The sequence below is a fragment of the Centrocercus urophasianus genome, unplaced genomic scaffold (genome assembly GCF_019232065.1).
Source record: "Centrocercus urophasianus isolate 14NV4802_14NV808 unplaced genomic scaffold, USGS_Curo_1.0 seq_28, whole genome shotgun sequence".
Lineage (NCBI taxonomy): Eukaryota > Metazoa > Chordata > Aves > Galliformes > Phasianidae > Centrocercus > Centrocercus urophasianus.
Genome location: NW_024884844.1, coordinates 10616093 through 10643043, shown reverse-complemented (window position 1 = coordinate 10643043; position 26951 = coordinate 10616093). Strand labels below are relative to the sequence as shown.

General features: G+C 38.1%; 1 protein-coding gene across 5 annotated transcripts in view; it reads right to left on the bottom strand.

The window, feature by feature from the left end:
* The window catches only part of ARHGAP15 (Rho GTPase activating protein 15), a 318826-nt gene that overhangs the window by 276464 nt on the left and 15411 nt on the right, over positions 1-26951 (bottom strand). For all 5 annotated transcript variants that reach the window (XM_042827045.1, XM_042827047.1, XM_042827046.1 and 2 more), the window contains one exon: positions 24215-24391. In XM_042827045.1, coding sequence (XP_042682979.1) covers positions 24215-24376 — 162 coding nt within the window. In that variant the 5' untranslated portion in view covers positions 24377-24391. The remainder of the gene's footprint in view (positions 1-24214; positions 24392-26951) is intronic.

Below are 26951 nucleotides of genomic sequence, written 5' to 3'. Positions count from 1 at the left end.
TACAACTAGTGCAGAATAGCTCTGCTTCGGATAAAAAAACCAATGATAACATCAACCTGCTATTTTCTCCACCAGCCACTGTACTGCTCCACCAAGGAGAACGTTCTCATGGAGGTTTTTCTTAGCATTCTACCTATTACCTCTTTGTTTACACTTTGACCTTTCTTCTTAGGAGTTTAACTATTGTTTACTTTCATCCTCACCACACTGCAGTCAACTAACATGGAGACTCCTTCATAAACACCCAAAAAGAGAGAAACCCCTGCTGTTGAGAGCTTGCTCCTGCATGTTGCTCTGCTCTGGACTTGATCCAGCAAAGCACTCTGCAACACATTTAAGTGGTTTTCTGGATGAGGGCCAGAACACTCAATTCTTTATGGGATCGAACTTATGGTGGCAGCATTCAAGTTTGCAATAAAAGTACAAAGTAGTCGCATAAACTTTTGTGAAAACCATTCCCTCAACAGAGAAGGAAGGGTGATACCTGATTTAGTGATGCCTGTGGTCATTTCATTCCCTGTCACTCCGATATGGCAGTGACTGCTCATAATTGTTTAGATAGAGGAACTTAACTAAAACTTATTGTAGTATTTCTTAATAGCTCAGTCTCTTAAAGACACCTTGGCTATGGGCAAAGGAAAGGAAAATCCTGTAACATTTCATTCAGTGCAGGGCTTCAAGCAATTTGTTTTGAAGAACAACTCTCAACCATTATAGCAAGTCTATCATTATCTACAGAAATTATTTGTAAACAGCTCTGGTACGATAAGGTTTGTCTTCCACTGTGAAAGGCAGTAAGAAAATCCCACGGGGCTTCCTACTTGGAAACGCTCCTTTGTCATCTCAGTAGGCAAAGGTTTTCTATCCATCCTCAAGAAGTAAAGAGCAATCCCCTTCACACCTGACCTCTGATACAGATGTTCTCAGTGTATTGGAGCCTGTCCAGCCCTGGGGAAATCTTCCCATGTCCCTGCTGCTCCTTGCCCATAACTGTATTCCTCCTGGCTTGCTCTGGAGCCCTCCTACCACTCTTACTGTCTTCCAAAGGCTGACATTATAGCGATAATAGGAGATTTTCTCCTTGCTTGTCCAAAGAGATTTGTCCAGAGGAAAAAAAGTGACTATAAAGCAATATAACTCAGTGCTCGCACACAATTTTTGTTGGATTTTGTTTTTGTTTTTGTTTTTTGTTTGTTTTTCTGAGGCTTTCAGGGACAGATGCGCAGTTTCAGACCTGTCCCTACCAGCCCTCCTTCACTCTTTGCTCTCCCCCCCCACCTCCAGGCCTCCAAAAATTCAATACAATGTATGCAACTGGAACTTGCATGGATAAAGCCTATGTGCACCAGCTACAGAATAGATAATCTCTCTATGCATCTAATAAGAAAACCACAGCCCTTATAGGCTTGAGCTTGTTACATACAACATGCTCTTAGTAGAATCTGCAGAATGAAACCAGTGGGGGGAAAAAAAAGAAAAACACAGGATTGTGTTGCATTCCCTCTGCATGGCTACCTTTGAGCGCACTGCCCTCTATATTCAGTTCAGATCTCCAGAGTCCATGAAAATAATGATAATGGCTTTGCTTCCCCTGACCTCTTGCTCTCTTATAAATCAGAATCCTACAGACCTTTCCCACAGTGAGAGGGCCCTCCTGCGTATCATGGCCTGTGAAGATTGGTATTTTATATTAAGGCAATTTAATCACTTGGGCGTGCTCTCTGGTTTCCAAAGTTGCTGTAGATTAGTGTCATAGTGTTTTTCCCATGCAAACACCTCAGTTTATTCAGATGCTTCGTTCATGACATGAGAAAATTCATTATTCAGTTTGCAGCTTGTCAGCTGGTGTTGGGGTGAACTGTGTGGTCAGAGAATAAATAATCATGATTTTGATTACAAAACTATGTCACCTTCTTTCCCAAAATTTTTGGAGGGATAATCCAAATTTGGGTTATCCAATCTGGGCTAATATTTGAACCCTAAGGATAAGCCTACAAGAGGCAGTAGGTAATTTTCTCCATTATGTCTTGGTGAATCCCAGGAGCAGATTTTCCCTAAGTGGGAGCCCTTTTGTTCCTCTCAAGCTACTCAAATGGACTTTGAATTTTGTCCAATTGATCCTTGCTTTGAGGGAATCCCAGCTGATGTTGCTGGCTCCATTTGTAGCCTTTTCAGGAGTAGGAGATCTGCCAAAATCATATCTGGAAGAGGATACAGCCACGAAAGGTTCTTACCGTCCATATAAGTCAAAGAAATTCTAAGGCTGCTCTAAACTTGACTGTGGATTGCTCAGATTCATGTACCTAGGGATCAAAGCATTGCAGAGGGACCAACAGCTGCAGAGCATCTAATCCTAAGATTTTCCAACTGGAAATCAGACTGGAACCTGGTATCAAATTTTCAATATGTTCTAATTGCATTAAATGCAATACTTACTGATTCAAGAAAAGAACAGTTAAAGCAAAGCTTTTTTTTACACAACCCTTTTCTATGTTACAGCCTGCAGTATGTAACAAATACAGCACCATTCACACTGTGACACCATTCATTTAGCTATACACTAAAATGTATACTATAGAATATGTTGATAAGTCTCCCATAGATAGTATAGTTCTTGCTTTTGGTTTACCATATTATTAGAATATATTAACCTTTGCTACTGCACATGCTTTGATAAAATTACAGATGAGCAGTGCACCAATGATAGAAGAAATAAGGAGTAAACACAGCAGGAACAGAAATGCAAATTGACATCAGCATTTCAGTTTCTTTGCCTTTGACATTCACATCTTCAAAAATATGTTCTTTGAGGATGTCCATAAAAGGTAAATATCAGCATTAATACAGTCAGAGAAAAATGGTAGATTATCTTTTCACAACCCCTCTAGATCCTGGGGAAATAAAGACAGCAAATGTGGAAACTCAGCTAAAACAGCAACTGTGTCAACTGCTGTGGCTTGAAACTGCACCCCAGAATAGTATTCCCAGGATAGAGGGGCAAGAAAGAAAAATCATTAGAACTTACTGATTCAACTGTGCAAAAACATCCGGAAGAATTGCCTTTAGAAAATCACACTTGGCACGTACACTACAAGCAAAATGCACTAAAAAGCTCAGCCTCTCCTGAAAGGACTGTCTTAATAGAAAAAGCATAATTAGCATTGATGTCACATTCCTGCAAGTCATTAGCTACTATATTCCCTATAAATGCCATTGTATAAAATATTGTTAATATTCCTAAACAAATGCACAGTCCTCTCTACTAGACTCTAGCACACATCTTTATCCTGTTTGTCTACATCTTTCTCTCGGATTTAAACAAGTCAAAAACTCACCTTATGCTACTGCAGAAGCAATTTTTATTTTTGAAGGTTAATCCAACTCAGCAGGATTTAGGGATGGCACTTTTGCTTGGTCGTAGGCATGTTGGCTCAGGCCAGACAGCTGTTTGGACATTCTCCACTGGGAACCTTGCCCTCAACACCCACAGTTGATGCACATACATGGTCTACTGGCTGCCTACTTCCATGCCCATCTGTTCAAATGGCATGGTGCCCACTCACAAGTTCGCTGGATCCTTGCCCTTAGTGTGTAGATGCCAGGCAATGATGGGCTTAGATGGGCAGCCTGCAAAATACTGAAAGTGATCATTTTTTTCCTGTAGGAAGTCCTTCCTCTGTGATAGCACTGAAGCATGGACACCACATGCTACCCTACACTTAATAACACCTGTGGACTTATATGTGCCAGAAACACAAAGGCAGGGGGAGGGGAGGGGAAAGAAATGACACAAGGAAATTGCATGGATTCCTGTGTAAGAATTGCTCTATGTTGCAAATGGCAATGAAGGGTTACCCAGGCAGTTGACACTGCATCCCCTGGCTGCCTACTTCCAGTACATACCGTCACTGAAATCTGCTTTGGGCACTGCATGCCCCCCAGTAACAGTAGTGTATAAAAGAATCTGTGGTAGTTCACAATGAAAGCACTGAGAGCCAAATCCAGACCTAAAACTTATTACCATCAATGCACATTCCATCTTTACTTCATAAAATATTCCCTGGAAAACAACAGCACCAGTAAAGGTGCATAGAAAAAAGAAAAAAAAAAGGAAAAAAAAAAGTATTTCTAATAAATATCAATTTTAGTTCATGTTATTGCCCTGACAAATAATAACACAGGAAATCTTACTTACAAGGAACTCTTTTTTTTTAAATAAAAGTTAGTAGAGTTGAAAAGCTTGTGTCTTTGTGGGTTTTTAGTGTTCATTAGCCTACCTTCCTGAAGATATCTTAGAACAAAGTAATAATATTAAATTCAGAACATTTTATCCCCAAAGATATTTTACGAGAAAAATTAAAAATTATTTTATTACTTCATCTAGTAAACTGCTTTAAAAACAATAATGTTGTTAATTATAATAAAAGAATATGCTTTATTATCATTCCAATTGAAGATATTTCAACAAGCTTTAAGTACTTATAAAACCCATATAATTTTCACAGACTATTCAAAAAAGTTTACTGTCCTTTATACATGATAAGAGGGTCATCAAAGTTTCTGGCCTTTGATTAGATGACTGAAACATTTAAAAGAAAGAAGAAAAACACCAGGATTCCAGCAGCAAACATCTAACAGAGTCTTCCAGGACTCCTAGTTTCTTCTGGCAAGTGAAATATCACTTAGTAACACTCGTGGAAAACTAACAAAATGAGTTGCAAATCTCAATGAAACACATACACAGAATTACTCTAACAAGGCTTCCCCTTCCCCCTTACTCCCCTATCCCCTTGCAGAGTGCACCCCAACACTGCTTTTATGATTTAAAACGCTTGCTAGAAGGCTGAAAAGAGATATGAAAGCAGTGGCATGGCTGGATCCTGGCTTGGGGCTCTCATCTATTTAGCAGTAGAAGCCTGTGCTGGAAGGCACATTTAGACTGTGTCTAACTTAGAGTTTATTCTGGGGTGACTGGATTTGAGAGTGCTCTCCCTACCCTAGAGAATTGTTTGCTGTGCAGAGACATCCGTCTTGTCTGTGAGTATGCTCCGCCAAATCAGTCATGTGCGTCTCCTTGATCTGTTTTGGTCTGGACCTATTTTCAAATCGTTGCATCTAAGTTTCACAGGAGCAGTGACGAAAAAGTCCTGGCTCCCAAATAAAATTAGATTTATACGGAATGCAAGCCAAAGAAGTCACTATGAACATCCAGTGACAAAATAAAGGAACCAGATCAGAAAAAAAAAAAAAAGGCATTTTTTTGCAAAATATATTTTTAATGAGATTGGAAGGAACATCTTCAAACACAAGTCGCAAGTGAAAACCTCATAATTAAATGTTAATAAAAGCTATTCGGAGATCAAAATGAGAGGCTGTAGCACAGAATCACTTGGATACCTGTCAGCTTGCTAATATCTAGATGGCCATCTCACTTGCCACCTGCTCCCCTTTCCCTTTGCACTAATAACTTGAGTAAGCTTGTGAATGCTTTTCCCTCCTCTGCTGGCTCACATTAGTCTCTCATATAATCAAAAACTGTAATCTCTCTCCAAAGAAGTCAGTATAGCTTATTAACGTTGTTCAGAGGACTAATGTATGCTGCAGTAGAACAAAGAATGAAGTAAAGTTTTCAAGTAGATTTTCCCAGGTGCCACTATAATCACTAAGATGAAAGAAATAGAGTAATCAAAATAATAACTGATCTGCTTCAAGTAGCTTTTCAAGTAAAAGGGTAATTTTGCAAAGGTCAATTAGCAGGGTGACTCCTTCGTATTCTATGTGATATCATAATATGTTAGAAAAATAATGTAAATATTTAAAGTCTTAAATTTTATTCTCTCTGCCTTTGAGATTTCTCAGCTTAATGACAACTTTGCTGCAAGCAGGTAGAACAGCAGTGATTACTAATGTTTACTCAGCTCTGGGATTCTCTATGTGCAATTTACCTCTCTTAATATTTTAACACCTAACAAAAAGTGCTGACAGAGTAAAATACAGTAATACTCAGGTGGTTGTTGCTGTGTTGTTTTTTTTTTTTTTTAATATTGTTAAATAACAGAATTATCTCCTCTCATTTGCATTGGTCTCCAGGGTTCTTTTTTGATTCTTTGTTGCACAGATTATTCATATATAAAACAACAACAACCCCGTGTGTTTTGGCAAAATAAACACTACAGTTGCTAAACACTGTTGTCCACATTGCCTAAATACTATTTTATATTGTTCCCTTTGTAAGCAAAGAAAAATTTTAAGTAATACAATGCTCTTTTGTGCTCATTCCACAATTTGGTCCATATTATGAAGGCAATGTGCAAGAGAGAAGTGTGAAGTTCTGATCCAAGTACACTGAATCTCTTGGTTTTATTCTTGTGGCATTGCTCTGATAGCAAATTATATAACACTTATACAGGAGATAAAGAAAATGGAATCATCCAGTTTGAAATATCTAGATAGAATGGAGATGGCCTTTGATTTCAGTTTCTTTGTTTGGCTAGAAAACTCATCTACCTTGTGTAAAATAAAATACCATCAACAGAACCAAACAAGAATCACCTACTACCACCCAACACATGGGCAATGTGCAGGCTGTGATCTGGATGTGCTGCCAGAGAAGTCATCAGCCTTATTGCAAAAGCCAAAGAAGAAAGTACCTCAAGAAAAACATTAGACAAGTGTTATTAGAACCATCTTGATGTGTGAAAACAGAAAGTTGACTGCCTATTTCAGTTTGAATGAACTGATGAATTTACCAAATCATTCTGTGCTGGCTTCTTCTGCTACATTAAAGAACCCACTGGTGCCCAGTGTTGCTGCTGCACATAGGTAAGCAGGAAATCATTGCCTTTTAATTTCTTTTGGGTAAATCAAATTGGCTGTAGGTTCTTCATCAACAAGACATTTGTCACAATTCCTATGTCTATCACACTCAGAACACAACTCTGTTTCACACTGAATCACCTAGAAAAGCTATGTTTTGCAGTAAAACCTCATAATACTGTTCATTATTCCAGAAACATGACCTGTTTCCCCTATACACTTATGATTGGATAAATTACATACACTTTCAGCCATTAAGTAATCAAGATGACTTTCCACAAGTGTCTTTACCCAGCCTTATTTACCAGACCATCAATCTTCGCTTTGTAAAAAAATGTTATTAGAACCATTCTATTTACTTCCATACCATACATAAAAAGAGTGATTAGTGTCAAGCTTAGTACTGCTCCCTGGAGATCAACTCTAAAAATCCACCCAGTTGATGATGATTCTCCAGGGACTACTTCCTGAAACGTGTAAATTAATCAGTTCTTAATCCATTTAACGTGTGCTTCACTGATACAGCACATTGCTAATATTTAATCAGAATGTCACGTACTATTAAGTCGAGTCACTTACAAACTTTCACTATATACTTGTCTTTTTCAGTGAAACTTCTATCAGAAAATAAGGTCACTTTCTTTGATTTTGTTAGAAAGTGGTTTTATCATTCAAGTATGGTGATTGACTTCATTTCTTTCTATTTAAACTCTGTAACAACTTTTCCATTAGTTAATCCAATGCTAAGATTAACCTTTTTTTAAAAAAATCTTTTTTTTTTTTTTTTTTAATTGAAGATATTTTTGAATCTCTTGTAATTTCTATGGCAATCCAAAATTATTTGAAAATTATGTTTGAAATGAATAGGCAGGGATTACCTCAGAAAAATCCTTAAGGCTCTAAATTGACTCTTATTGAAGTTTTGTTGGATTCTGCTAATTTTTCTATTATTGGTATCATGGCTAGATGCCATTCCAGATATTTCAAGTCAATCATACCTTGGAAAGTTCATCATCACATTAGCAAATTGTTCCTGATTCACCACCCTGTTCCCAAAGAAATAATGTATTTGCCTCACGTTGATAGTGTGCTGGGCAGTTCTAGCATTAAGTTGTTACAAATAGAGGTAAAAACAAACTTTTAGAAATTTTTCTACTTTTCAGAGCTCAGAACATGGAGAACTTGGAAAACTTCAGGGCGTAGTAAAGGCATCAGCTTGGTCCAGCACTTGCAGGATTCCCTTCACTAACACAATGTCCGAGGTGAAGATTTTCTATACTGTTTAGCATTTGGCTGCTTTTCTCTGTGTAAATCCCTCTCTTTCTCTAACAGTACAAAAAATGCTTCATTAATATAGCTCTGTGTACACCTAGATTCCACAACTACAGATATATTAAACAGTGAATACATAGCAGTGTTTTACAGAAAGAACTATCTGGAATCTACAGTTTTCAAATGCTAAAATAATGAAGTTTATTTTGCATTGTATTTCAAGCAACTCTATCTGTAAGGAAAGTTGCCAAATCAAAAATGAAATATTTTTTTTGTCTCATTGATACAGGTGCATGTATCTTCAGAAAGGCAGAAGTAAGCTAGCACTCTGTCTCAAGCCAACTTTAAAAACATCTACCCATATCATTTTGCAATATTAAGTATTTGGGCACTAAAGTGGAGCACAATGGAAGACGAATCTCTCTAAATTATAATTCTTCCATAATTTATTACGCATTGCCATAGAAGCTAATTTGCAAACTATTTTCTATGTGGCTCTGGAAGTATCAAAATTTAAACAATGCTCTGAATAAACATCTTAAAACACTCTAACATCAGCATGCAAAAGCCCATTCTCTTCACAGCTAAAATATTCCAAATCTGGTAAATGGAGATTGACCTAGAAAACCCTGCTCTGGGTTTGAAGATTGCCAGCTTTACTGCGGCAGCATATTCATGCACAGATGTAGTGGTTGATATAAATGTTCAGAAAAAAATAGCATAAGAGCATGTGTATGTATGTCTAATAGGTGCTTAAGCATAACCAGTTGGGATTGGAAATTGTTGCTCGTGTATACACTACTGTGCAAACTGATGTATTTATGATGCAGTTACACACAGAACTGTACAATTGTGCTTTTTTTTTTCCTGTTGAACTTAATTCTTCTGCAACAGCTACTGAAGGATTAATAGGTAATCAAATGGTTTAGACAGACTTCTCTTAAAACTGCTCTCATATGCTTTGTAAGCAGAATTTTTCTGAGCCTAACATCCCCTGTTTTGCATGATATATCCAGACTGTTTGGCTACTGAAGGCGCTTGTCCTTTAGCCTTCTGCCTCACCACATGATTGAGCATCCATATACCTTACAACCATACACCCTGTCGAGTGCTATTCTCTTACACATCACAATTTACCTCCCTTTCTCCACTCAAACATGCAACCAAGCTGAGCAACAAGCTGCTTCAGCTGCCATGTCATTTCAGTTTTTACACGTCTTCCCTTTTTATGTGTGCTCCACATCTCTGTGATGTCTCATCTCCCCATTCCACTGCCATAGGCTATGAGTCAGGAACAAGGCTCAGGCTCAATGTCAAGCACAGGGAGAATGGGAAAATATCATAGAAGAGAAAATTAATGGACACAAACAGAGCTGTAAAACTTCCACCCTCATGGACTTTGTATCTTTCCTTCATTCATTGGTAAATCCCTAAGAAAATAATAGCTATTGAGTTGAAAGTGCCTAACAAAGGTAATTAGCTAAAGAAAGTTCAAGACAAAAAAACTTCAATGTTGATAGAATTCTTCTCACAGATGAAGGAACAAATAACTCCAAGAAGCATGCAAACTATCCCCTTTCAGCCACAACATCTTGCTGGACCACCAAGGCTGGTGGAAGAGCACGTCTTCAAAAATGTCTCAGCAACATTCCCAAATCAAACACTTTGGAATGGAGTCCCAGGTGAAAACACAGCTTCTCTGCGTGGTCAGAGACCTTGCTTTCATTTCTGAAAGGGAAACCTCAAGGTGAAAAAGATGCAAAAATCTCTTTAGTCACCAATTCTCTAGTCATGTCATTTTGGTTTTCCTGAGGAATTTAAGAAGATCATGATCTGCATTTCTACAAAAATAAAATAAATAAACCACTTTGAAAAGGGCTGACCTAACCACACGTAGATGGCGAATACTCAGCCTCCGATTTTGTGAAAGCAGTCTTTGGTGTCATTAGCCATTCAATTATTATATCTACTTCATGACACAGAGTTTCCAGAGCACACTAAAACGTAAGGAAAAGTGGATATTTTGTTTTTGTTCTTATACTGTAGAAAATATAATTTTGTTTAGAATCCCCTCTCTCTCTCTCCTAAATCAAATTTACCCTTCAAAAAAACAGTACTTTTCTTTATGCAGATCCCCAAAGTCACACACAATACCAGTATGAGAAATACTAACATTGGTATTTTATTTGAACCCAGATGTTTGATCTATAAATGAACTAATTGATCAGCTAAATTATTTACTTAGGAGGTAACACCATGTTTGACGGGGCCTTGTTTCATCCTATGTGCCCTACTTGAACTTATTACTTGTAAGATTAATAAACCATTGAAATTTCAGTATTCCATCTTTTTCATTATTTGAAGTGTATTGTTTATATTTTGGAACTAACATTTTAAAACTGATCTAAATGCAAATAAAAACTATTTTTTTTTTTTTTTTTTTTTTTTCAACTTTTAAAAGGGAAAAAGGGAATTAAAAATTTAAATTTTTTTTTTTTTTGGGGGGGGGGGGCGGGTTGAATGCATTCATGATGTGCATTCAGTCTGTTTATTAAATAATCATATCTGGATACAAGTGTCAACACAATTTATGTTTTGAATAATATGAAGCAGATAACCTCAATTAACAAGTAATTAGAGTCATTTTCCTATTAAGCAGTTTCCCTAATTGTTTTTGAAACCTGGAACTAAAATTGTAATAAATAATAAGCAGGGAAAACATGTCCCTGCATTAGCTTAATCCAGGCTTTCCATGGAGCCTGGGAAAACAGAAATAGGGGCTGAATACCCAGGGTGCACATGGTACTGTGGGACAAAGCAAATATTGTTTTGTGGCTGCAGACCTCAGCATAGCCCACAGTTTTCTGCATTTTTCTTTTTCTGCATTTTTCTTTTTCTCCTTTTTTTCTTTTCTTCTCTTTCCTTTTTCTTTTCTTTTTTCTTTTCTCTGATTTCTTACATGAACATGCAATGCAGGAAGCATTTGACTTGTTACTGTGAATTAACTGGAGCTTAGCAGGCAAAAGCCATCCCTCATAGGGTGTCACCTCTACTAAACCACAGTGCAAATTTACACATCGTGTTCTACCACAAAAGCATTATATACCTCTATTTATGTGGAATGATAAACATGAAATGATTTTCCCAAAGAAGTGCTATTGAACAATTTGTGATTTTCTGCTTGCTGATCATGGATACAAACAAAACCCACATTCCCTTTGATATCAATCTTTAAATATCATCATTCAATGTCACTGAAAAATAGAAAAACATCACATGTATGTATGTATTTCTCTGCTTATACTACACCAATTCATAGAAATTACCTATCTTTCATTGTAGCTGTTGCCAAAAATGAGGAGAAAAATAATCTAGTTAAATCCAAAAAGAAATCCAGCAGCTGCTCTTCACCCTTAGCCAAAACAAACAAACTGAAATCTAACTGAATCTAGCCCAGAAGTTCCAGAGGTTAGAAAAAAAATTAAAATCAAAGGCAATAATATTCTCTTCACCCACAGATTCCAACCTTACTCATTACCTCAGGCCTGTGTCACAGTGGCAGTTAGAGAGCTGATAGAGCACACCATTTTCCCCTGAAGGTAGGAAGGAGAGAGATTTCTTACAGTCTATGAAGGAACCAAAGTACCTGTGACTGCCCAAAGTAGGCTTTTCATTAGTTCGCATCTAAATCTACTGCCCCTTCCCGACAAATAACTATTGGTGGTTGTCTCCACCTCTACAGGAATTTTTTTATCAGCCTTGGCAGAGCATAGGGCATATATATTCACCATTTAAAAAATTCTCAGTAAGGTAATAAATCAAAAAATAATAAGCCAACACCCTAAGAAGACACTCAGAGAAATTCCAGGAAGAAATCAGGCAGCCATAGGAGGAGGACAGGAGCTGTTCAAAAGGAATACAAACATTTAAATAATATATCCTGCTAGAAATTAGGCTTTGTGAGAAATCCCATTGATTTCTCTTAAGTCATTTTATTAAAAGGTCTATTAATGCTTGGCTTGCACTTCGTGGCTATGAGAGATGTTGGAACGAAGAGCTATCAAAGGTGGCTATCAAAGTTTTTTTCTTTTTTCCCATTTAACTTTTCCTAACTATTAAGCTGCTCATTTTGTGGAGACAATCATTAGTGTCTTTAATGTGAAACAAAGCTTCTGGATAAGAGCTGCTCGCTGAAGATCAATATGAGAGATATCATTTCAGTTACAGCTTTAATAACTGTAACAATAGGGAGCCTGGCATTGCTGGCTTTATGCATTAATGTAATTTAGAATCTACCAGGTACAAATCTTATCAAGCATTAGCAGCAACCGCGCTGGGATTTTCTAGGTAAGGAAACTGTGTGATAAATGGGAAATATTTTAAAGGTAAATTTTCATGTAATTTGGCTCATCTACTGTAAAGATTTGAAAAAAATGACATGAAAAGAAAATAAAAACAAATAAGATGCTAGGAATAGGATGGCAGGTTTTCAGTAACTTGCGGTGCTCAGGCGTGTAATGTGCTCAGAATATACTGGGCTGTCTCTCTTGTTTAGATCATCACAAGGCTCATATGGCACAGATGGAAGGGTTAGGAGCTTTAGCCAAATTAATCGTAATTAAATATTTTCTGCTAAACTCCATACGCAAATATCCTCAACTACCTGAATACACTTTGCACAGCTTTCAGCTGAGACACACGAGACATCAGGAGCTCCTTCTACCTCACACCTCTGAGACAAGGACCAGGCTCTTCCCAACAAGCCAACACAACACCAGCTCTGCAGGTGAGGAGGACAGCCCTTCCTCAAGCCAATTCACACAGCTGCAGCAAATCCAGCCCCCCACTCTGCATCTCCCACCCCAGCTGCTTCCAGTTCCCCACTCGCTCCATGCTTTTCACAACCACTGACTCATTGCCCCTACGTTTCCCATGCTTTTGAGATGTTCATGTTGCTGCCACTATTATCCTGTAATAGTTCGTGGATGGTCACTTTAGTTCTTTTCCAGCTCTTCAATTTCTTGATGAAACAGAATTAAAAAAAAAATAAAAATCATACCTCCCACCTCCCCAAAAAAGAAAATCAGTACTAAAAATGCTAAAACACACATTTTGGATCTTCTCTGCAAAGTTATTCTTGAAACAAGATGCAAGCGATTGGCAGTTCTTTAAACAATTTGTTTAACTTGTGTCCAAATGTCTTCAGGTTTTAGTGCTTACAGGTGGCCACTTCAGATTTACACTTTAATTTTGTGAAAGATCTAAACTGGGAGCACTGAATTTTCAGTTTATCATTTGCTGATAAAAAATGGAAAGCTCAAAGTTGAAGTAGCCAACTACTGAAAAAGAGTTGGCACCTGGCACTTTAATTTTTAAACATTGTTTTGGTTTGGGTTTTTTTGTGTGTGTGTGTGTAATGAGATTATAAAATAAGAGTCTGACTTCAAATTCACAGTCAAGAAGAATGAGCTCTTAAGGATAACAGAACTGCTGATGTAAAGCTCAGTTGGTCCAAACCCCAGGTCTGGTCCAAATAAACAAACAAAAGTTTGGATGCTTGTCTGGGTTTTCTACCTGCCTTGGGGCTACGAATGTCATGAGAACAGATTCACTCATCACAGCTGCACTGCTTCCATTTCTGGCCATGGCTGAAATATCCAGGAAAACAATCTTTCTTGCAGAGCTCTGGGAGACGAAAGGAAAGGAAAATGTGATAGAATATTTCACAGCCCTTCAAATTTGATTCCAAAACTGGAGGAAGATGCAGACATTAGAAAAGATAGAACGTTTTTGCTGGTTTTGTTTATCGGCTGTACTTCTAAATGCGAGTTTTTACTGTAACTTTTAGACTATGTGGCAGCTTAGATAGACAATAACTAGGGCAAAAAAAGATGTTACTGTGTCTGAAGTGTAGCCACACTCAGTACTCTATTATTAGTCTCTGAAACACTAAGAAAAAAAAAAATAAAGGCAAATACTCTTTTTCTTTCATGGAGCAGAGTCTTAGGTTCTTTGAGAGGCAAGGCTTGGATTCCACTTCTACGGTGGATGTGAAATTGCTGTGCAGGTATGCACAGGCATCCATGAACAAAAAAACACAAACGTTCAACACCTGCTTCCATTAATGATGCAAACCTCACCAAACAAGAAATCAAAAAGAAAATAAAACATTGCTATGTTAACATGGCTGGATCAGGTCCTACAGTTATTTTTCCTGCAAAAGAACCACTGGCTTCAAAGGGGATTTGATCTTATTTAGGGCAGGAGAATGCTGCTGTCAACTGTCTAAGAATAGGCACACTGCCTAACAAGGACACTCCGCCGTCTGTTTAAAAATCTCTTCTCCACGTATTAAACAACATTTAGTGTTTGTGTCCCTATATTGTGCACTAATGCGTGTATTTAGGGCACTCACAAAATAACTTGATCCCCATTTCATCGCATCAGTAGTGCAATAATTTCAGTGCAATAATAATAAAAACGCAAAAAACTGCTTCTTTACCTCTCCTGTCATGTTGTATTGGGTCACGTTGTGTCACATGATGTGATGTAATGTAACTCAATGCAAGGAGACACATGTCCCTTCTCATTGGAAATGTAAAGAAATGGAGCTTACTTTTCCCCTGTGGGAAACTATGCAGGTCAGGTGCCCAAGACTAGCTATGGGAAGTTTGATATCATCTCAGTTTCAGTACCTACATATTTCAAATCTTATGGCATTTTGAAAGGAAGCATGTTAGATGCCACAATGGAGCTGTAACACAGTACTTAATAAAGATAAAATAAGAGAAACATAATTCCACAGCTTATGTTCCTTTTCACAGTGTCCATTGACACATATTACCAAAGAGACTCTTTTAAACTATATTTTAACCGCATTTCTTGAAATACATATTATTAAACGAGAAAAGCCTGAGAGAAATCTAACACAGCTAAAAAGCACGGGAGTATAGAATCAAGGGAAAAGACCTGATTATTGAGGGAGCCAAAACAAGATTTTTTTGATGAAAAAATAGTGAAATAGTTAAGCTCAGTAAGTATAGATAAGGAAAATGTACAGGGCCTGGGGCCAAGTTCCCCTCTCAGTTACACTAGCAATAATTGTGGAATAATTCTGTTTCAATTAATAGAGTTAATATGATGAGAATAGAATTATCTAAGTAACGAGCATGATTGAAATGTAACAGTCAACCCAGCTCTGAGGCAGACTTTGGAACGTGTGCAAAGCAGATAAGCATCATCCTCAATCCTGTAGAGAATCAATCCTCAATCCAGGTAAAGAAACAGAAGAAATGACTAAAACGTTTGATGGCCAACATCTGCATTGGAATTAGGAGAAACCTCACCAAGTTCCTTCTCCACTTGGTTGTAATGAATAAATACAGGAGCAGATTGTCATGGAAGCCAAGCAAAATATTAAGCATATAGTGTTCGTTCTCTAACATTGTGGCATGTTCTTACCTCAAGAGGTATAGATTTGATAGAACCATCTAGCATGAGATCTTTAAATCCAAGCACCAACTGGACCTAAGAGTCTCATCACCAAATCACACCCTCAGTGCCATGTCCACTCATCTCATAAATCCCTCCATGGTGTGGACTTGATCACTTCCACAAGCAATCACTTCCAATGCTCTACCAGCTTCTGCTGGAAGAAATCCTTCCTGATATCCAACCAAAAAATCCTATGGAACAACCTGAAGTTGTTTCTTTGTGTCCTATCTCTTGTCATCTTAGAAAAGGGACTGACTGCCGCCTTAGGTTTTCTGACTAAAAACAAAAACACAGAGATGTATGGAATGGACTATGAAATAATAAGATGGTGCAGAAGTTTTCAGATATAAGCATTTAATACAAACTCATAATCGTCTTTTGGCTCTGAACAGGCTAAGGCATCAAGGAGAAAATATTTGGAGTTGCTACATTTTGCATCATTTAACATCAAAGTCATTGCATAATTTTGATGGAAAGAATGAAAGTGTAAAGGTAACTTCCATTTTATATGAGTTTGGAAAACCAGAGTTTGCTCTCTGAGTGTCTTGGGGAAAAAAAAGAAAAAAAAAAAAAGGGATTTACTGATGGGGAAAATAATGTAGTGTTTTCCTTTTCCAAAGAAACTCAATAAGACAATTAAACTTTGTAGCAGTGGACTGAATCCAAGAGCACCGGAACCATCACGATAGATAAAAGGTCCATGTTTTGGGGAATCAGCAGATGGATAGGCAGAGGAGCAAGGACAGTCTGCCATTGCATTTCCAGCAGGCTCAGCTGGGGATGGCCCAGGGGGATGCCAGATGAGGGTGTGAACTGCTGCAAGCAATCTTGCAGCGTGCTTATTGGGTGCTGCCTTGAGCACTTGCATCTATGGGGACACCCCAAGAGCCAGATCCTTGAGTCTCTAGAGCTGCTTAAGACACAAAGGGACAGAAAGAGCCAAGAACAGATACAAGGAAAATACAAAACAGAAGAAATAAAGAAATACTTTTTTATATGGTAAATGAAATATTTAACTACTGACATTTTCCCCCCCTCAGGATATGAATTAGAAGAAGAGAAATGTCAAAGCTGACAGAAAAAAAAAAAAAAAGAAAAAAAAAAAGCCTCTGCTGTTTTAGCCTTTTTTTAGTTTATCCTATCAGTTTTAAACTACATATATCTATTTATATATATATATTTACATCATTATCTTTCTGAAACGCAAAGAGGTTTGTAGGCTTTGAAAATCCTGTCAAACATCCCTGAAACTGCAGACAACTATATTAATGACAATAGAAGCATTTCATGCTTTCTCCAGACCTTGGGAAATAACGGAGAAGTATTAGCAAAGAAGATGCAAAACTTACTAGCAATGCATTCAGTTAGGAAGATATTTCATTACCATTTCAGGTACTCGTGTTTTCAAGTAACAGATAATGGGAAGCTCCAGATTTTGGAGTCAGTGGTGATTTTCCCATCTGTTGTCACCCCAGCTATAAATAAATTAACTGGGGGGGGGGGAAGATGAAAAAAAAAGGAAAGACATAAAGAAAAAAAAGAAAAAATGGAGGGGGGGGGGAAGGAAGAAAAAAAAAGGAGAAAAGAGTAAAAAAGAAAAGGAAAAAAGAAAAATCAAAAAAGAAAAAATTAAAAATTAAATAAAAACGATAAAGAAAAGAAAACAGGAAAAAAGAAGGAGGAAAAGAAAGCCATTTGGGTCAGACTTGTGCTTCACAGCGGCAGCGCAGCGGCGGCTCCAGCCGCGATCTCCGGTGCTGCTCTGCCCCCTGGTGCTGCTGCAGCTGCAGAGCAGCCGCTCTCGGGCTGCACACCCCGCTGTCACTTCTCACTTTTCCGGCAAGTTCAAGGTCAGTGCCTAGCTATTTTCAGCTCATCTCTTCTTGATCCATGCAGAGAAATGACAAGGTAACGTGATTTGGGGTCAGCTGTATTACAGGAACCGTTACATAAACGGAGAAAGTGGAAATCAATCCTAGCTGACAGTGTCTTCAGGATAATCAGCGCTCACTCCATGCCGCTGTCAGCTCTCCTGCATCAAACACCATGTTACTTCTGTCAGATCTCTTTAACAAAACCTCTTTCTCACTTTTGGCAAAGTAAATAAATATTCCACTCGGGCTTGCATTTAGCTCATTGTTTAGAGAACTTTAGCACTCTGGACTCGCAGAGTCCCCATTTCTGCAGGAATGGACGTCGTACCCTGTCACGTCCATCATCATGCCTACAGAGGGTGTTGGCAAAGAGCCTGATGCAGTCCCCCCTTCTTCACGGCTTGTGCCTGATCTCTTCCTGCAAACGACTGTCCTCCAGTTCTCCATTCCAGAGCTCAGCTCTCAAAGTTCTTACCTAACCCAGCCACATCAGGGTTTCTCCTCTAACGTCTTAAGACACCTTCCTCAATTTGTCTGATTACCGTTACTTTCTCTGAGCCGTCTCCTCCCGTAACCAGACATCTTCCCTACCGCAGGATTATGAACATTTCATGTCACAAGATGTGCCGCGTCCGCCGCGTCGCGGTGACAGCACATGGTATGTCAGTTTAGGGAAAGCACAGCTATTCCATCCCACCCACCTTGTGCTCCCATGGAACTGCCAAGCCCGCAGTGCTCCGCCGAAGAACCATTTACCATAATATTAGTTGTCAGTAAATTCAAAGACAGAACTCCTGAAGCTATAAAATGGATTAGAAGCAATTTAAAAAAGAATTAACAAACTAGAGTAAGAGTATACTGTCAACAAACAAATGCTTCATCATAGCACTGTAATTTGGAATTTTAATTACCCCTCTGCTTCTGTAACAAAACAATGTCTGAACTGGCAGCCATTTGAATCTCTCACAGGTCATTGAGCATTCTAGTTAATTACTCTATGAATAGCCTGTTTTTCTCCCCTCTGGAAACACGTTTCTAATGGCAGTCAAGGTCTGACAAATGTGTCATCTACATAATTAGCTAGGAAGCAACACAAAACATTAAACATGCTTTGTGCCGACAACTATCAAAACATTTCATTTGTTGTCAATTATTCATTACTTTGTAGGTTCTGAAGGGGTTGTTATTATGGAAATAAGTCCAGATGCTAACAAGGTTAGAGTTTTTTATTCAAATTAGTAATCAGAGGGCTAACTTTAAAAAATGTATCCCGTGCACATTCATGGCGCCGTTCAATCAGTACTAAATTATAAACGAATTTAGTCAAGTTCAAGTTAAAATAGCCATGGCAGAGTGCATACACTAATTTGTAGAGTTGCATCTCTCTTTGAAGTTTTAGGATCTAAGCTGAAGTAGCAAACTTTCAGAACCTTTAGCAAGGCTAATTTGTGCTTGGTAAATAGAGTAAAGATTTTCACAGCGTGAGGTAATGTAACATTGGGAAAAAAAAAAAAAAAAAGAAAAAAAAGAAAAAGAAGAAAGAAAGAAAAAGAAAGAAAGAAAGAAAAAAACCTGGAGGTTTTTTGAACCCTTTTTTTCTATCCCTCTGTCACTGAGCGAAAGTCAAAATCAGCATTTCCGACTCGTCTGAACTTCAGTTTGGTTTAACGAGGAAGCCAAACCAGTACGTTCACTACTCCCTTAATAGAGCTGAAATGAATTTATGCTTGCTTTCAAGAAGAAATAGGTAGTGGTCATTTCATTTTTCTGTGATCTCATTATGATGCTGTCTATCAAGCAACACAGCTGAAATAGTACAGGGAAAATGCGTGGATGGTAAATAAAACGGGCAGTTTAACAATAAAATTAACTTCCTCCTTGTTAGCAAAGATTATGTTGGCTGAAGTCTTAGAAAATATACAACACACAACAGAGAATACTTTCTCACAGGGTACACAGAAGAGGAAAAAAAAAACCACCAGAAAAACAAAAAGCTTTGTTCTGAGACTTGCTCTGATATGGGGATGAAATAATGTCTGCAAGTTAAGAAAAAGACCCTGAAAAAGGGTTGAGAGCCAAATCCCATTGCTCCAATGGGGCAACTTGCTCACTGAAGTAAACAGAACCCTGAAATATCCTCATGCACTCAGGTTCATCAGCAGCAGGATGGATGGGGAAACAGAGACATGAGAGGGGTGAGTTGGGATGACACACAGCAGATCTCAATTCTGAAGGTACAGAACCAGGCTGAACACAGCAAGAGGACATATGGCGTGTTTCATTCCTCATTCTCCTGCTCTAGGAAGGATAAAGATAATGTTGCACAACAGATATATTTGTTTTTCCAATTGATATATTTCTGTGTTTTGTGACAATATTTATGTTGCAGAATTAACACTGGACCTATGTTTATGGACTAGTTCATGATTATCTGGGGAGAATTCACTGTTAGAACATAATAAGTCAATAAATGTCACCTTCCACTCTAGCAATGAAAGCAGGAGGTTTTCTGCTCCTAGAAATATTTTGTCAAGATTTATCTTTTTTTTCCTCCAGGAAAAAGAGTAAACTGGGAAAAAAACAAATCCTCAGAAACTTTCCCTAAATAAACTATATGATAAAAGAAGCTGTGATGATCTCTCGGAGATTGAAATAATCCATTTTCAGCTGACACTACCCATAGCAATGAAACCGAAAAGAGGGCTGGAGTCTGTCTTGTAATTAACATTAAACAGATAACATATTTATGAGGAAGTCAAAATATTTTGGAAGCCGATAATCCTGTAAGCCTTAACATGGTATAAAAACAACAAATAAATGCAAAGTGTTACTGTTACACATGCCTGCCTGATCAATGGTTTTCACATATTGATCTATAAATGGAGTTGACAGTCTGTGTTGGCTGCACATTTTCCAAGCAGCTCTATTTTTGTACAAAACCAATACGGGCAATTACCTTTGTTTGAGATGCCAAGTCTTATCAATTCAATGTGATTTAGTGTCATTTTAATTAAATATCAGGATCTACTTCAGGACAATCTATACAAACAAAGCCTCAAACTTGACTATAAGCTTGATTTGAAGTAAACATGTACAAGCCCCGAGATTGTGAAATATGGCTCAAAAACTCTGCTAAACAGAAGGCTTATATTTTTAGCAATTTTATTTCTGTCTTTTTGGCTAGCCATAACTTTGGCAAGTGTGCTACAATCACAGGAGTAAGAAACAAAGGAAGATTGCTTCCCACTCCATGGTAATGTATTAGAGGGAGAAATCAACTTACCAGTTTGTTTAACCTCATCAGAAAAAGCTCTAATACATTACCATTTCGGAATGTCTAAATAGGCTCTAATTCTTAATACAGGCACCAATAAAAAAAGACGTTTCATTGTTTGAAGTTGTTCTGAATGAAGCAAAATGCACTTCCCTGGGGTTTAAGAGATGAAAATAGCAAATATTCATTTACGTTCCTGGTTCAGACTTTAACATTAAGCACAGAAAGAGCCCTTGCTTACCACAGTGTGTGTCCAGCTTCATGATTTATGCTCTTTAAACTCTACGTTAATATCCATTTCAACCTTTGCACAATGCTCAAGCATTTCCATAGCAAATAAATAACAAAAATCCCCAAGAATCCACATTTCACTTTTGCATGACTTAGCTCCTGCCTCCCCCATTTGCATCTTTACTACCACAAAACGCATAAGTGCATATGGCCCCGCTGATGTATGATGCATATCCTTCTTTGTCACACTGCCGAAAATAATCTGTCCACCTTCAGAAGTATAGCCCCAGGTGTGCTTAGGAACATCACAGCCAACACTGTAGAATACAACAAATCCCTCTGAGAAAACTATGTATTTTCTTCTCCATAAATCACCCGCGATCTTTCTAGATTTGTGTCTGTTTTTTGCCCTTTGTGCCCAGAGTGTTGATTTTATTCTTTTTTCAAGCGTGTTTTATAAATATATAGTTCTGCTGATTGTTCAAAATGTGCCAAATGCTGATTGCTCTAATCCACTGGAGTCAGTATGTTTTGCATAAGTTAGGTAAAGAGGATTTGACCCATTTATTAATAGAATTATAGTAGGCATATTCCTAATATGGGCAGAGACAGAGTAACATGGAGTCTTTTATTCAGCTCTTTATAGGTGCAGAAATAAAAATCTCCCCAATGATAGGACAAAAATACACAGTTGAGGTAAAACCGAAAACAAGCAATGATCAGTGGATACTTTGTAATGATCTGAACAGAGGCAAGCTCTTCAAAAATTGAAGATTTCCAAACAGAAAATCAAGACAGATCCTTTTTTTTTTTTTTTCCTTCTAGCACAAAATAATTGGCTTAGCCTGGCACACGAGTAATACACATCTTTCAGCGGGGGTCTGCGTGCTTCCAAATGTAGAAGTGAGGTTTGTGAGTGTACCAAGAAAGTATGTCATGAATTTTTAAAGAGGATTACTGAATTTGAATGTACCTGTGTATGTATGTGTCTATAAGCTGAGCCCTGCTCTTTCCAGACTCATGGATGCCAGGGACTGCTCCCCCCCGTTGCTTCTCCCTAAATCCTTCCCAAGTCGCATGCACAGATTTGCTGGCATGCAGTTGACACTTGCAATTGAAATTTCAGTGGTCTTTTAACTCAAATTGCACTGCATATTATGCAAGTATTTGAAAACATAGGGATCCATAGGAATTTTGCTTTCGGCTGGGGTGTCACCAAACAACTTTAAGGGGCTTATGGAAGCAAATACGCCCACTTTCAGTCTGTCAATATCTAGTCAGAAAATTCAGCATGGCAAAAAGAGATGAAAAGAATCGAAATAGAAAGGAAATTAGTAGCATGGCAAGCATTCATTCTACTATATTGGAGCCAAGATTGCTGGGTAAAATGACATATACATAGTAAAACTCTGCTTTTAGATAATTAGCTCCTAAACAAACGCGGCACAAAGCAACTTTTCAGCTCTCGGCCAATGAACAGATATCATACCTGCAATGGTTTTTGGGATGCGGTGGGAAATATTTATGTCTCATTTAACTTTTTAGAGCCCTTGCTCTGTAACAGTCCTGCATACTATCCCCAAATCTAAAGTTATGTAACAAGGTAATATCAACAATGAGAAACTGCATGATAAAATCCTGCCCAAAAGTGAAAAATGCTAATTTTGTCTCATTTAGCAGCTGGATACAGAAATGCTCATTAGTTTTAAGAGGGTTAATCCTTTTAACTTTTGCATATTGATATGCCAATTATGCCTAATTGTACAAGAGGCATCAGTCAAGGTAATAGTGCATAAACACATGAAAGTTATTAAGTACATCCCAACATGTAATAAAGTAGGTGTTAATTGGTAGCTGAGTTCTGCAGGCTATTGAGGTGGATAATTCATTGAGAGATGGATCACTTGTAATTTCTCTACATAATTCCTTTTGCAGTCTCATGCTGTGATGTTTTCATGCTTGTCAAAAACAACTGCAGCCTAGTGCCTTTTGTTAAACACAGCCAATAAAATATGTTAGGCATCATTAAATATACTTAACTTTTAAACTTCTTCAAAGGTACAGTTCTTCCCGATAATACATTATAGTATTCCCTGTAAATTACTATAAACATTGTCTCAGGTTTGTACTGGTAGAACATTTTGCTTCGGATAAAAAGGAAGAAACACGTGCAACGTGTTGTGGGAAATTGTAGGAATGGTTCAAACTGATCAGAAATGATACATATAAAGAGATTTTTGTTCTTTGCAGAAATACATGTTCCTGAAATGGGTTCAGGCATAGCAGAGAAACTTGGGAATAACAAATGTATTTCCAACAAAGCTTGAATTTTGAGTTTGAATTTAGGGTAGAAAATCCAGCTGCTAGAATTGACTTTCTCCACTTAGTAACTTTTTGAGAAAGCTGATTATTTCATTGGAATGCATTATATGAACAAAACAAAAATTAATAGCTTACATGGTTGCGAAAAGTGACCGAGACTTGGGACTCTGTCCCCAGCCACCAGAGTTTTCTCCCTCATTTGCATTCTCTGAAAACAAAATGGATCTGGAGTCCAAAAAGTGGCTAACACTGCATAAATAATTTTGTAACGTTATATGGCCTCAGCTGCAAGTTGCCACTATTATGGAAGGAAATTAACCAGGGGAGACTCATACCAATCAGTTTGTTTAGTAGCTCAGGAGGAGTACAGGGGCAGGGACACAACTGGCGGAACAGTTCATTGCTAACTACTTAATTTCAGGGGGAAAAAGAAAGTAATAGATAAAAAAATGAGTCAGCTCTTTCAACTCTGTCAACTATTCAAATATTAAGGTTTCTTTTTCTTCAGTGTTTAATTTTGCAGTTAATTCATTCTTACAGCAAGCCTCATTCTTCTTATTGGCAAAGTTATCCTTTATGTACAGAACTGTAATTTCCTTCTTTTTTTTCCTTTCTTTCTTTGTCTGGTTTTCATCTGTTTAGAAATTGTGACGTATCTCTGATACTGTAAGTATTATCCCCTACAGCAGCTGTATTTAAGCACTCTAACACTTGAGAGCTCAACTGTCGTTATTCTGGCCACCAAATTCTGTGTTTCAGCAAAGGAAAATTGTTCTTCCAGCACCTAGCCATACATCTAAGAATGTAATAGTGCCATTAAATCCTTTTGTGCAAAGGACTGTCATGAAGCTGGTGTCTTAACCACACCCAAGATAACTCTGTGACTTTTAAAAACTTGGAAGACATGAAATATGTGGAGTATTTTACTTACAGGCTCAAGGACTTTCACATTCTCAGACAGAATCATAGATTTGCTTTGGCTTAGTCTGTCATGGTGACTGTTGGCATTTTTGATCCTCATCTGAACAGCTCCTGTACTGTGGGAAGGATTTGGCTTTTCAGAGGCCATGTCAGAAGTTGCAGACCTTTCCATGGCTACTGGGTTGACCTGAAGAACACAAAATGAGAATATTAATCAAGAGATCCTTCATGCAAAAAAGTATCTGTGCTGCTTATACGTTGTCACTGTAATCAAGAGACGTTATTTTGCTGGCAACTTCTTGATCATCTTTGAATACCAGGATAACTATCAGCTGTGTCATTCTGCAGTTCTATTATTGCCCTTATCACTCACCCATTCAACTGCCTTGGAAGACTTGGTTTATGTAAAAGATTATCCTTATCTCAAAAGCCATTCTCCTGCGTGGTTTAATCTCCCTGCAAGCCTCTCTAATGTCCAGCTGGCAGCCACTACACTTTGTCTTTAGCCCTGCTCGTGCCACACATTTTAAACCTTTCAAGGGAAAATGACATGTTTTGGAACCAATTAACATATCTTACCTCCACAGTCTGATACATATACATACACGTTACAAGTGCACTAAAGAATCACATTACAACTAACTTTACCAGATCTAAAAAACAAAAACAAAAAAAAAAAAAAAAAAAAAAAAAAAGAACAACAACAAAAAAAAACCAGACACTTCATTTTTAACTATTTTAACAGCAGCATGAATGATTGGGCACATTAGCTCTCATGCTTCAACAGTTGGGAAGCAAGGTCTTCTCAACCCCTGACAATGAAACTCCCTGATTTCATAGAAGCCTATTTCTAAGAAGGCTTCAGAGCAAAGGAAGATAAGGTGACAAGGTACTAGTGTACATGAGGCGTGCTACAGCATGTCCTACTACAGTATGGACAAGACTACGGAACACTGTTGTGGTGGGAGGACACAGATCTCATACCTGGTCCCAGTAAATCATTTTCTTCCAGAAGATGCCCATCAGCTACAGATGTGGAAGAAAATAAAGAAGAAAGGTCGAAGTACAGCAAAATGACTGAGGCTAAAAGGGACCTCTGGAGGTCATTTGGTCCAACCTCCTGCTCAAGCTGGATCACCACAATGTCTAGAACTGAGTCCAAATACCTTTTGAATACTTCCAAAGGGATTTAAACTCATACAAGTTGAAGATACAGAAGTATGAAGAAACACAGCTCTCTTGAATAGAGTAACGAGAAGGTAGTGCTTCAACATTAGGCATCACTCACCTAATGTTACATGCCATGATAGAAACATTAACTTCCAGGCAAACAGCAAAGCTCATGCTCTTTGTTTCCTGCAGTGAATTAGTTATGCAAGAATCCCTACAGAAGTTGAACCATGAAAGGAGAGGAGAAAATACTGCTAAAGCTTTTACCTGCTATTCAGTTGTATTCAGATCAATTTTTGCTCCAGTACTGATATTAGGACAACCTACTGATGTGGATCTTTTGGAAATGGCACTGAGTGTTCTTCCTCTCTGAGATGCTTCTCCAGACCCATCAGAGCATCTACCACTCAAAGCCATGGTGCAGAGATGCTCTGCCATTCTGGCAGTCGGAACTGCAGCAGTTATATGCAGAAAAACATTTTTCCTTTCTTTGAAACTTGGAGAGTCAAACCATTTTGTATTTCATGTTGGTGTCAAAGCAAAATCACTTCCCAACAGATTTTCAGAAGGCACCAGGCTGGAGAGCTGATCAGACTCGAGAGACTAGAGCAGAGCTGGCTGTGTCCCCGCTCCAACGCTTGGCTCAAACACATCCCTCAGACTTGCTTCTGAAATCCTCCACCTATAAAACTCTGACATATCTCCTCTTGGGAGTGTTATGGGGTTGTAATTAAGTATTCTCTGCCTGATGTTTACAGTACATGATATTCTATTAAAAAAAAAAAATAAATTAGTACTATGAGAAGCTCATGCCCAGATCTTAAGCAGGAGCACCATCAGTAAACTCCAAGTCTGCAAAGACCTCTTGATTTTAATCTCACTGAGCCCCAGCTCATTTTTTTCTGAAACTGAAACTAATTCATACACGTTTTATCATAATGTGAAACACCGAAATTACAAGAAACAAACCAAAGAAAAATAAACTCCCAGTATTTCCTCTCTCAGATTTTGTTTGTCTGCCTGTAGAGCACGGTGAGATTGTGCAGAATCTGAAAGGCATAAGGTACAGAAGCTGCTGCCTTGGGATTTCCAGGTAGAAACCCTTTGCTGCCCGGTGTCACCAGCTCTGTGAGCCAGTAGATGGCACCCTCAATATGAGCTCTGCAAATGCTCTTGCAGGAAGAATTTGGTAGTAATCAAAATCTGTTCTCTTTTTTTTATTATTTCCAGAAAATTACAGAGAGGGAGACAGTCAGCAAACAGACGCAACATTAACAGAAAAGACAAGAAGGATCCTATCTGATGCTTTTACAATCTGATGCCTCCAAACAGTTATTAGCATGGCTGGGGCCAAGCTCAGGCTGGTTTTGCAGGGGAATTTGCTTCCCTTACTTTGGAAGACAGAGCTGCCAAGCCCTGCGCAACTGCTTATGAGGCACTTCATGTTCATTATATAATTAGCTAATTTGCCTTTTGGCAAACAGTTAGCATCTGGATATAAATTTTAGTTTTGAAACCTCCTACCGTTGATTTGTTGGATACAGGCATTGAACCAAGGCAGGCTTTCCCCCCCCCCC